This window comes from Suricata suricatta, chromosome 2, assembly GCF_006229205.1.
Source record: "Suricata suricatta isolate VVHF042 chromosome 2, meerkat_22Aug2017_6uvM2_HiC, whole genome shotgun sequence".
NCBI lineage: Eukaryota > Metazoa > Chordata > Mammalia > Carnivora > Herpestidae > Suricata > Suricata suricatta.
Window position 1 is genome coordinate 172,132,606 of NC_043701.1, and position 12,681 is coordinate 172,145,286.

A 12,681-nucleotide genomic window follows, 5' to 3' on the forward strand; every position below is an offset into this window, starting at 1 on the left:
CGTCAGCCGTGTCTCATCTGTAGTTTTTTCAGTGAAATGGCCCAAATCGCCTTTGCTATGCTAAAATAGTATACGCACTGTTTCAAAGGTGACACTGTATTTAAACCCAAATCCCTTGTGCGTGTTTGTGTCCACGTGTATGTGCATGGAGTGTGTGTGTTCACACACCTGTGTGCTTGCATGTGTGTTTATGTACACGTGTGTGGGTACGTCTTTGTACTTGTGCACACATGATAAGCTACACGGTGTGTTTAAAAGGATGGACTCAGGAGGCAGCCTGCCTGAGTATCGATCTCAGCCCTGCTACTTCCTAGTTCTGTGCACTTGACCAAGTTTAACTTGCTTCAGTGTTCTCATCTTACGGAGTTGTTGTAAGATTTAAATAAGTTAATATGTATAAAGAATTTTGAATACTTAATCCATACTAACTACTTAATACAATACTAAATATTATGACTATAATCATTATCATATATTTGTTTACTCTATTTTTAAGGTTATATTATTTATACAAGTGCACTAGTTGGTGATTAGGACATACATATTTTACTAAAGTGATATTAAAGACATGCCAACAAAATATTTTGGATTGTAATAATTTAATTAGATAAACTGTGGTGTAGTACATCATTGGTGACAAGAAACGATTGTGAGAAAGCTGCAAAACTTGCATAACTTGGTGGCTCACAGACTACCCATTAGATAGAGTGAAGTGCATTTATTTATTCAAATGTAGGCCTGCCGCGCATTTCTTCTGTGCCAGGATTCAGTGTTAAAATGAAACATGGCACCATACAATCCAACAGTCACACTCATTGATATACACTCCAAGGATTGAGAACTTACATCCACACAAAAACTCACTGGCTGAAAAGGGAATGAGAGCACATAGGAGACCTCTCTAAGTGTCCTTTATTTTCCAGATCTGAGCTGGAACTCTATCAATGTCTTAAAAGTATAAAGCAATATTAAATAAAAATGGAAAGGGGAACAATCCCACAAAATTCAACTTCTGAACTCATAACCTTACCTAAATTGGGATGGAATCAGTGGCAAAACCACACAGAGAGGGCCTATTTCAAGTGATTTTGAACATGCAGTATTAGACTATATGTCCTTAGTGAGATATGGGATATATACCCTTAAGACAAAAAAATAAAATAAAATCTACAGAGCAATTAATTTTAATTAATCATATTGTCAGATGTAAGATATAATCTTATATTTAAATTGTATTATAGCATAAAAGTAATTACCAATATCGTTATCAAGATTTTCAATGTAAAAGAAAAGACATACAAAAACTCAAAGAAGTTAAATAAAACAGATTAAATTTGAATTGACAATATCAACTATAAATTCATGATATATTTTTCCTCTTTAAAAAAAACTCTGAGTGTGGAAGGCACATTGATATTTTACACAAATCCACTTTCAATTAAGACATGATACCCAGCTTCTGGGGATGCTGTTGGATGTCTTCAGCTGTAAGTCCCTTTGGGGATTATCATAACAGAGAACCACCTTGTCCAAGGTCATGATCCCATGGGCAACGATATGTAGGAACTGATCTTTGAGGGAGTGGGAGTGTAAAGGCCTGGTGGATTTGGCCCAACTTGATTGTTGAAAGATTCTAGCTCCTCCTCCTTTGTCTAATGAGGCTTCCTTCCTTTTTCCTTCCACATTTTCCCCCAACTGTGAGAACTTCTGCTTCTTAACTCTGTCTCCCAGAGAGTCTGCTTCTTTGGGAATCCAGTTTATGACACTGAGCTCTATTGCCCAATGCTTCCTAGAACAATGACCAAACCAGTAGTAATAAAGAACTCTTGTGTCTGAATTAATACCATTTCCCAGCAAGGTTCCTTAGAGAAATGTCTGATTGCAGGTCTGGGACAGGCAGAAGACAGGGAAGCTATCAAAGGCATTTGTGGTAATGTCAGAAGAAATCAGGAACCAATTGGAAGACATTCTCATTGTTCAAAGACAGTACCATTTGCACAATTAACAAAACTAATAATAGCAAAATTTTAACTGCTATCAACTGAACACATCAGAAATGTTAAAAGTTATAAATTTATAATGATAATATAAATTGTCATGTTTGGAGAATGCTAACAAGTAATTATTTTGAACATTGATAAATAAGGGGAAATAATCAAGTATTTAGCCTACCATAACTATAAAAACTGTATAAACACTCAGTAAACTAAGAATGGGGGGGAACTTCCTCAACTTGATGAAGAATATCTGCAAAAAACCTACATCTAACATCATGCTTAATGATGAGAAACTCGAAGCATTCCCACTAACCACTCCTTTTCAACATTGTACTGGAAGCTGTAGCTAAAGCAATATGATAAGAAAAGGTAATTAAAGGTATCCATATGGAGAAGAAAAAAATGAAACTGTCTTTATTCATGTATGACATGATTATCTATGTAGAAAATCCAAAAGAATCAACAAAAATGCTCCTAGAATGATAAGCAATTATAGCAAGGTTGCAAAATACAAGGTTAATATATAAGGCAATTCCTTTCCTACATTACCAGCAATGAACACATAAAATTTGAAATTAAAGAACAGTAGCGTTTATACTAGTGTCCCTCAAAATGAAATACTTAGGTATAAATCTTAGAAAATATATACAATATCTGCATGAGAAAAACTACAGAACTCTAATGAACAAAATAATAATAAAAAAAACTAAATAAAATTAAAGATATTCTGTGTTCATGGATATGAATAATCAATATTGTCAAGATGGCAGTTCTTCCCAAACTGATCTATAGATTCAAAACAATTCCAATCAAAATGCCAGCAGTTTATCTTGTGAATATCTGCAAAATGACTCTGAATTTTTTATGGAGAAGGAAAAGACCCAGAATAACCAACACAATATTGAAGTTAGAAGACTGACACTATCTAACATCAAGACTTACTCTAAACCTACAGCAATCAGAACAGTGTAGTATTGGTGAAAAATGGAATAGAAGAGAATCCAGAAATAGACCCACATAAATATAGTCAATTGATCTTTTCAAAGGAGGAAAGGAAATGCAGTGAAGCCAAGATAGTCTTTTAAACAAATGATTCTAGTACAACTGGACATCCACATGCAAGAAAACAAACAAATAAACAAACAAAAACCCTTGACCCTTGACACATACCTTACACCCTTCACAAAAATTAACTGCAAATGGGTCATAGACCTAAATGTAAATTGCAAACCTATAAAAGTCCTAGGCGATAACATAGAAGAAAACCTGGATGACTTGGGATTTGACGATGACTTTTTGGATACAACATCAAAAGCACGATCTGTGAAGGAGATAATACTAAGCTTGAATTCATCAAAGTAAACAACGTATGCTCTTCAGAAGATAATATCAAGAGAATGGGAAGACAAACCACACACTGGGAGAAAATATTTGCAAAAGAGACATTCGATAAAGGACTATTTCTATAGTATATAAAGAACTCTTAAAATTCAATAATAAGAAACAAATAACCCAATTAAAAATGGGCCAGAAACCTTATCCGATACCTCACCAAAGGGGATATATGAAATAGCAAATGAGAATATGAAAAGATGTTTCATATCATATATTATTAGAAGAAATACAAATTAAAGCAACACTCATTAGAATACCCAAAATCCAGAACTCTGACACCACCAAATGCTGGTGAAAATATAGAGCAAGAGGAGCTCTTCTTCACTGTTGATGCTAATACAAAATGGTACGGCCACTTTGGAAAACAGTTGATGGTTTCTTAAATAACGAATAATGATGCTCCTGTTAGATGATCCAGCAGTCACACTCCTTGATATTTACCCAGTGGAGATAAAAAACTTATGTTTGCACAAAAGCCTCCACATGCGTGTTTACTGTAGCCTTATTTTTATTTATGGGAATTTGGAAGTAGCCAAGATGTCCTTCAGATGGTGAATGAGTAAATAAACTGTAGTATATCCAGATGATGGAATTTTATTTGACACTAAAAAGGTAGGAGGTATCGAGGTGTGAAAATACATGGAAGAACCTTAAATGCATATTACTAAGTGAAAGAAGTCAACCTGAAAAGGCTAAGTTCTATATGATTCGAACTATATGATATTCTGGGAGAGGCAAAACTATGGGGCCAGTAGAAAGATCAGTGGTTTCCATGGTTTGGGGTAGAGAGGAAGGGATGAATACATGGAATACAGAGAATTCTTAGGCAGTGAATATCCTCTGTATGATACCATAATGGTGGATACATTTCAGACTTATGGACTGGTCTAACCCAATAGTGAACCCTAATATAAACTATAGATCCCTTGTGAGGTTGATGGGTCAATATAGGTTCATCAATTGCAGCAAATATACCCCTCCACTGGGGGCTGTTGGTGATGGGGGAGGCTATGCTTATGTTAGGGCAAGGTGTACATGGGAAATCTTATATCTTCCTCTCATTGTTACTATGAACCTAGAACTGCTCTAAAAAATAAAGTCTATTAAAGAAAAAAAAACAGGGGAGCCTATGTGGTTCAGTCAGTTTAGCATTTGACTCCTGATTTCAGTTCAGGTCATGATCTCACTGTTGGGAGGTGGAGCCCTGAGTCGGGCTTGGTACTGGGCGTGGAGCCTGCTTAAGATTCCCTGCCTCTCTCTCTCTCTTTCTCTCTCTCTCCCTCTCTCTCTCTCTCTCTCTCTCTCTCTCTCTCTCACTTCCCCGCCCCTCCCCTGCTCATGCACACACTCTCCATCTCTCTCTCTCTCTCTCTCTCTCTCTCTCTCTCTCTCTCTCTCTCTCAAAAATAAATAAATAAAAATAACAAGCGAAAAATAGAAGAGTACTTTTCAAAAATATACACCAATATTTAACCCCTCCAAGAAAAACCTACCCTCTACCTATTAATGACCACTACTACAAAAACACTAGGTATTACTATGATAAAAATATTCAGTTGAACTGTTAAAAAATGAGACATTGTGGGGCACCTGGGGGGCTCAGTCGGTTAAGCGTCCGACTTCAGCTCAGGTCGTGATCTCAGTTTGTGGGTTCGAGCCCCGCGACGGGCTCTGTGCTGTCAGCTCAGAGCCTGGAGCCTGCTTCCGATTCTGTGTCTCCCTCTCTCTCTGCCCCTCCCCTCTCATGATCTCTCTCTGTCTCTCAAAAATAAATAAATGTTAAAAAAAAAACCTTTTTAATAAATGAGACATTGTATGTCCCCATCCACTAGGAATGTACCATTTAAAAATCTGAAATGTAGGTGGGAGAAACATAAAACAGCTGTGTCCTGTCGATTATGCAAATTTAAAATTCTGTTTTCTTTTTCAGGGGGCACCTAAGCCAATAGCCATCGAGCCATGTGCTGGGAACAGGGCTGCTGTTCTGACTGTGTTTCTTTGCCTACCGCGAGGGTCCTCCGGTGCCCCTCCTCCCGGACAGTCAGGTAAGATGAATGTGGGGCCATCAGCCACTGAGCAAAACACGTAGACTAAACAGAAGGCACCAAACTACCACACGGCACAGCGAGGATATTTACATGGTTCTAATTTAAAGCATGGCAGAATTTATTAGAATACAGACTCTTTGCAAAAAATCTGGAAATCTGCATTGCTATGAATTATGACTCGCCAGTATTTCTCTTAAAAATACATGTTAAATGTGTGTGTGTTTTGTGTATAATATACATGCACACATGCATATGCATGGTCACACACACACCCCAATTTGTTGTTGCAACTATGGTAAGAAATCTCACTAGCCCAGCCAACAAGTTTTTGACTTTAGGGCACCTTCTTTTTTCCCAGGATGTGTGTCACATAGGATACAAAATTATAAATATGATTAGAAATTTGCTTCATAAATATGGACTCAAATTAAGGAATGTACTTGTATGTTTGGAATGTGTAACAGTCTCAGAGGGTGACAGCTTGATGTCACCATCTAGGTATGTTCCATATATGTTCTTGTTATCCGCAGCAGACAGCTGGAGCTCATGGGCCAGGGGGCGCTCCCCTTTCGATGGTCCTGTCGGCCTTGGCTTCTGAATCTCCTTTTCTTACATGAAAAGGATATATTGAAAGTAGGGGGAACCGTACGTGTCCTCTTGAAGGACTTCTCATCGCTGTGACCTTGACCATATTGTAAACATGCAGCATGTTGAGTATAACTTGTGATTAAATAACCATGCTAATTCTCTCTTTTTCTGTATTTTGTTTCATTCACTCACAATGTGAAGTATTTCAGTCTCTCAATCATTTGCTCTATCCAACATTTAGGAAATGGATGCCTTTTGAGGGTAAGGGTGATTTCAAATCTGTCTTTCTTTTCAATTCCCATTAAGTATAAAGTGCCAGAGATCTGGCAAGGTCTCAGTAACAGTAATTGATGCTGAACTCCCCTCCCTGCTTATTTAATCTTTTCTTGGTTCCCTAGCTAGCTTTGACCTTGCTCCTTTCTTGATTTGTATCCACCCTGACACAAAAATGGAAGCTATACTGCTTTATGTATACCTTGTAAACTTAGGATACTCATGTAACCGAGTTTTTCCAAATGGGGACAGAAGGTTTCCATCACCTTTAGAATTGTCATTTATGGTATCTGATGATATCTTGTTACAGGAATTTCTACCCAAAGCTTATTTATAAATGTTTATTGAAAGAAGTAAGCATTCTCTGTACTTTCACATACCCGAAGTGAATGTCTTGCTCGTCTTTCAGACCCGCCATGGTAAATGTAAATGGGATGCAGTAAGAATAGTTTGGCACTGGTCAGATAAGATGGATAATTATAGGTGCTGTGCCCAGCTAATGGAAGCATTGTTTTAAGGCTGGGACAATTTCCAAAACAAACACTTCACTAATGAAAACAAGTCCGTGCGACATACCCAAGGTTCTTCTAAATCCTGGACAAGATGACGTACTGATGGGCAGAGTGAAGGCAACTGCCAATACTCTGTCCTTTTAACCTTTGAAACCTTTTTGAATGATTTGAAAGAACCAGGTAGCTGCGTGGACCATTACCTCAGCTGTGTTCGGTTACAGATCCACTATGATTACTAACGTTAATGCTATCTTTGATGTGCATCGTGCTTTACTCTTTACAGAGTGTTTTCTTATTTTTCACAGTTGATCCTCAGGACAAGCCAGTGCAATAGGTATAAAACTCATTTTGTAAATGAGGGAGTTGAGGCATAGAAATCTCTGTATTTCTACATTCAAGGAATAATCAGGAAACTATTAGAGTATAAAGCTAAAGAACAAAAAAAAATACTTATTGCTAACCTTCCAGGCAATTTTCCCAGATGATCTGTAGCAGAGAACTTACCTCTCTATAATCCATAGCCCATGTCTTCACAAAGCCCAACATTTAGGGGAGTACTAAAAATGTCTGTAGAGTTGACACTGGAAGACAAAACCTTGAGTTTACTTACCATACTTTTTACAGAGCCTGTAGATTGAACTATGTTGAATATCTCTGTTCATAATTCAGGATGAACTTTTTATTTTAAAAAGCTAACAAATGTTTTCCACTACTTTTATGGGAGTAGAAATACTGAGTCTACTTCAAAATACAGTATTCTCTGCTGTCTGCAGTCTACTTTGAAATGCATCCAAAAGAGGGTATTGATGAATGGGTAGGAGGATGGGTAGATGGACAAATACATTACAAAGCAGGGAAAGTACATGTGAACGGCAGAATCCAGGTGGTGGGAATACTGGTGTTAAAATTCTTTCTTTCCACTTTGCTGTAGATTTGAAAGTTTTTATACTAAGATGTTGGGAAACAATAAAATAAAAATTCTTGACTTCACTGTAACCAACCAACCAAACGAACAAACCACCCCCCCAAAAAGAACAAAAAAACCAGTCAGTGTTTGTAGAGAGTTTTCTAATGTTCAAATCTCAGTTTTCTCTAACAAAGCAAATACTGATACCAATATACAAACTAAAAATGATTTATTTTTTTCACTCTTCATCAAGAAACTTGGTTTGTACAGAGCCAACTAAAATGCAACATGGTATATAATCCAATATTTGAAAAGATGTGCGTTCCAATGATTATTTGGGAACCATATTGGTTCTTGTAAAGGGAATGTTGACTTGGTTCTGAGAGTTTGGTTTATTTCATATCTTTGCAGGAAGTCCATCTATGTGCCCCTGTTGGTCACAGTGCTACACACATAGAAAGCAGTTCATACATACCTTTGGCAAGAATAGGGATAGAGGAGGAGCTTTTTCTGGACAGACTCCTGACCCCCATCCCCACTCCGTGGAGGACGGGGTGCCAGGAGCCTTCGCTTGCCTACTGGGTTATTTTTATCTCCAAATATTAGCAAATCTATTCAGTGACTAGTTAGTATTACTTATTAGATTATAAATTCTCTTGCAATACTTAGCACAGTCTCAGAATTTTTCACCAGCCCCTTTTTGAAATGTAGCTTTTGAAATGTTGAGTGACGCTTTTCATGATGCATTTTTCATTACCGTGAATAAAGGCCCTCAAGACAAGGATAAGTTTGGGGATAAGGAAATGGTAGAAGGATCCTAGAAGAAGGTGGTTTTTTCCCCTGAAACTGAACTTCAGTACTGACAAATAAAGGACTCAGAAACACACAGGTGCTAGGGTTTTAGCCATCTTTTTAAAGTAGGGACTAGTAAAAATTTTTTTAATATATGGCATTATCTTTGGACTTTATTCTCTTTCCACCAGAAAGTGTGTCAGTAATTCTTAGCAAGTAAAAAGTGTCTAAAATGTGTAAAGTCCTTTCCACGGCTTTCACCTTAACAGAGGTCAAAAGAAAAACTGCAGATTCATCCTTCAGCTTACCCCATGCACTAAATTTTTCTTTAATGTAATGAATTTAGGTGTGTGTGAACAATTCTCCCTCTAGGTGGCTTAGAAGAGTAAAAGCAAAAGATATTAAATAGCCTTTTTGGCATTCCTGGAGCTGGACTAATTATGTTCCCAGCTCACCCACACAGTAAACCTGCTGCTTCATTACTATATTTTTTTTGGTGAGAAACTACTGCCAACCATGCCACACTCTTTAAGTTCATGGGAGATTTCTGCTATTGACATTTGCACAGTATAGAGCAACTTTCTCTACTGACCTCAGAAAGGTTAAAAGACTGACATCTTCATGAAAACGGGGCACATCAGGTAAATGATACATGACACGAAACAACCAAGCATGACTCCAGTCACCTTGGACACAGCAAGGTCCCCAAACATTTTGGAGTCACATTAAGATGAAATGTGGATAAAATAAATAGAGCCCTTCAAAAGCATAAATTGAAAATGATGATGATTGCTCTCACTTTGTGAATGGAAGATTATGGATTTCATTGCTTATGGATTCTCACTAAAAAGAAGCCGATTAACTCTTCTCACTGGATTAAAAATGCCGGGGGCCAAGATGTCCACTGCCAAAAAGGAGCTATGTGCTTCAACTCAGAGTAGAATATTGCCCTGAACTTGCCTCATCTTTGATTGAGTCTAACATTACCAAAAAGAATACAGTGCAAAGTCTAAGGTTTTGATTTTTTTTCTTTGGGCTTAGAAGTTTTGGCAGAATGACCAGATTATTTTGAAAAATCTAGAAATCTTGTATAATGTTTAAAATGACAGTCAACTCACAGCTCCGTGGATAATGGTGACAAAAGGAGACCTTGGTTTAACTGAATGAAAAAGAGGTAGGCCAGGGCCCCTGGGTGACTCGGTCAGTTAAGTGTCCAACTCTTGATTTTTTGCTCAGGTCATGATCTCATAGTTGGTGGGATGCAGCCTCACATTGGTCTCCGTGCTGATAGCATGGAGCCTACTTAGGATTCTCTCTCTCTCTCTCTCTCTCTCTCTCTCTCTCTCTCTCTCTCTCTCAAAATAAATAAACATTCCATGCAAAAAAGTAGCTACCTTGTATATAGGAAATGGATGATTAAGTCTTTGGTGTTGTAAAAGCAACTTCATTTAAACATAACCACCCCCACCACCAAAAAAGTATATTGTAGTATAGAGGTGGGATTTAAGGAAAGGTATTAAGCAGGCTATGTTTTAGCCTATGGGCAAGTAATAAATTGTATCATTTATCTTGAATGTATCATAGATAAGCTGCTATATAATGATCACCACTTCAGATAGCTGTGAAATTAGGTGATTAACTAGTTGTTACTTAACCTTCTAATTTCTGTATAAGTCTAATTACATGAAATAGAAATTGGTGTTTTGATTTTTTACTTTGCTTTTCTGTTTGGAGTGTCATTGTAACTACTGTATTGTAAATGATGGAAAATAATTGCATATGTTACAAAAAATAGTGTTATATTCAAAAAAAATAAAATAAAATAAAAAAACAAAATAAATAAACATTAAAACTAAAAAGAGGGGGCGCCTGGGTGGCTCAGTCGGTTAAGCATCCAGCTTCGGCTCAGGTCATGATCTCATAGTTCGTGGATTCGAACCCCATGTTGGGCTCTGTGCTGACAGCTAGCTCAGAGCCTGGAGCCTGCTTGATTCTGTATCTCCTTCTCTCTCTGACCCTCCCCTGCTCGCACTGTCTCTCTCTGTCTCTCAAACGTAAATAAAAAACATTTAAATAAATAAACAAATAAAAAGAGAAGAAAGAGAACTAGTAATTCTGAGCATTATATCAGGTGCTTTCCATACAGTCATTATTAGTATAACCTTCTTAATGATTCTGAAAAGTAGCTATTATTATCCCACTTTTACAGATGAAAAAAAAAAAAACCAAAACAAACACCTTGAAACTCAAAAGAGCAAATGACCAGTCCTGGGTCCTACATCTAGTAAGAGAATGAGCCAGAATTCAAATCCAGGGTCATGTGCATCCTCAGCATGTGAGGCCCTCCGTCATCACAGTGCTTCTCTGGACAGTGCTACAAAGGTACTCCAGATGGTCCTTACTCCTGAAAAAGCTTTATCTACAGAATTAAAGAGAAGGAACCTGGCAGGGTCTGTAAGCACTGAGCTTAAGGAGACAAGATGGATAGATGTGTCTTTCTTGGTGATTGAACTCCAGAAGTTTGTAAAATGCAAGGGTGGGCATGCATGTCACACCTGTTAAGGAAACAATGATTCAGTGTATGTAATAGCAGTGAGGGACATGCCATTATAGGAAAAGAACTTCAGCTCATATGTGTGAGCTGTGGACTTGAGTCACAAATCCAACTCTGCCACCGACTAGCTGTGTCCATGGGCAAGTCTTGTCATCTCCGGGTCCTATTTTCCCATGTATAAAAAGATGGCACTGAGTTAAATTTCCAGCATGCATTTCACACCACCCCTTTTTTAAAAATCTACTACATATTATGCTAAGTCTGCTAGTTTGGGTTAGGAAGGGCAAATAATGTGTTTCTAAGTGGTACCTTTAACTTACCTTTCCAGCTGCTCAGGACCAGTGAAGAAACTATGTTCTTATATATTTCTTATTAGTGACTAAATAATTAGCTCTGACTCTTAAATTTTAAAAATATCTTAATAGAGTTATTAAGGAAGGCTAGTTTTCAATCTTCTCAGCATGTTTGGAAAATGGAGATAGTTCATATTGCTCCATTGTAGAAGTAAGTAAAAGGGATCTCACAGCACCAGTGAGAGCCAGAAGGTCGTCTGCCATCCCAAAGATGGTTTGGGAACAGCTCTGGGTCTGCAGGTTCTCAGTGCGGTACTCTGTCCTCAGAAGCCAGTTTTGAAAGCTAATTCACATTTTCCAAAGGCTTCTGAGTTTTCCTGTCGCTTAAGTCTCTCTATTTTCCTTCCATAACTTTGCCACTGTGTCTTCTCACTTGTAGAAACACACCTGTTGATCTCATCTTCGCACTCTCTCTCTCATCGGTGGCTGGAAAAAGAAATAAAACTACTGAGCCATATCATGATTTCATTATTTTAAAAAATCACGGTAGTTACCTTTTAACCCCAAATCCAAATATTATTTATATCCACCATATGTATCTTCATAAAGAAGAGAGAAACAGACAGGCATTCCAGGGCAAAATAAACTATAAAATTAGGCAGAGAGCCCAGAAAACAACAAAACATCTGTGATTGTTGCTAACAAATATGACTCTGTCAAAAACATACCTGCTATTAAAAAGGCCCACAGAACAATAATAGGAAATAATTTTATCTTCTATCCAAAATATAGTTATTGTGAATCTTCATTTACTGCCTTTATTCATTTGAGAAACGTTTGGAAATGTCTGCTATATGCCAGGCACGGGATGTGGGTAGTGAACAAAACAAGGTTTCTGTCCCCCTAGAGGTTACAACCTATGTGGAGATAAACATGAACTACATAATCATGCCAATAAATCCATTATTACAAATTGTGTTAAGTGCTCTGGACACAGAGTAGACAGTGCTATGAAACAGAGTTGAAATAAAACTGATATACAATTGGTAAGCTTAAGGGACTAACAAAACGACGATCATTCAAATGCCCTTTCCTCAGTTCTCACCTGCTGCCATGTCTCCATTCATGTTGACAGTTGAAGAGTCCCCACCTTGCCTCTCCAGCTTCTGGAAACGCTCCCCCACTGGTGTTCTGTGCCTCGGTCTATCTCCGGCACCCACTTAGAATTTACTTACAGATAATGGATGTAGAGCGCCCCTCTGTTCTTGGTCTGTGTCCTCTGTCTCTAAATACAAGTTTGATCCTTTCGACAACTTCTCGTC

General features: G+C 37.7%; 1 protein-coding gene across 1 annotated transcript in view; it reads left to right on the forward strand.

Annotated features, from left to right (window-relative positions):
* Positions 1–12,681, forward strand: part of ATRNL1 (attractin like 1) — a gene marked incomplete at its 5' end in the record, with an annotated part of 743,525 nt that overhangs the window by 630,533 nt on the left and 100,311 nt on the right. The window contains one exon of the mRNA XM_029920431.1: positions 5,323–5,437. Within this exon, the coding sequence (XP_029776291.1) occupies positions 5,323–5,437 (115 nt within the window). The remainder of the gene's footprint in view (positions 1–5,322; positions 5,438–12,681) is intronic.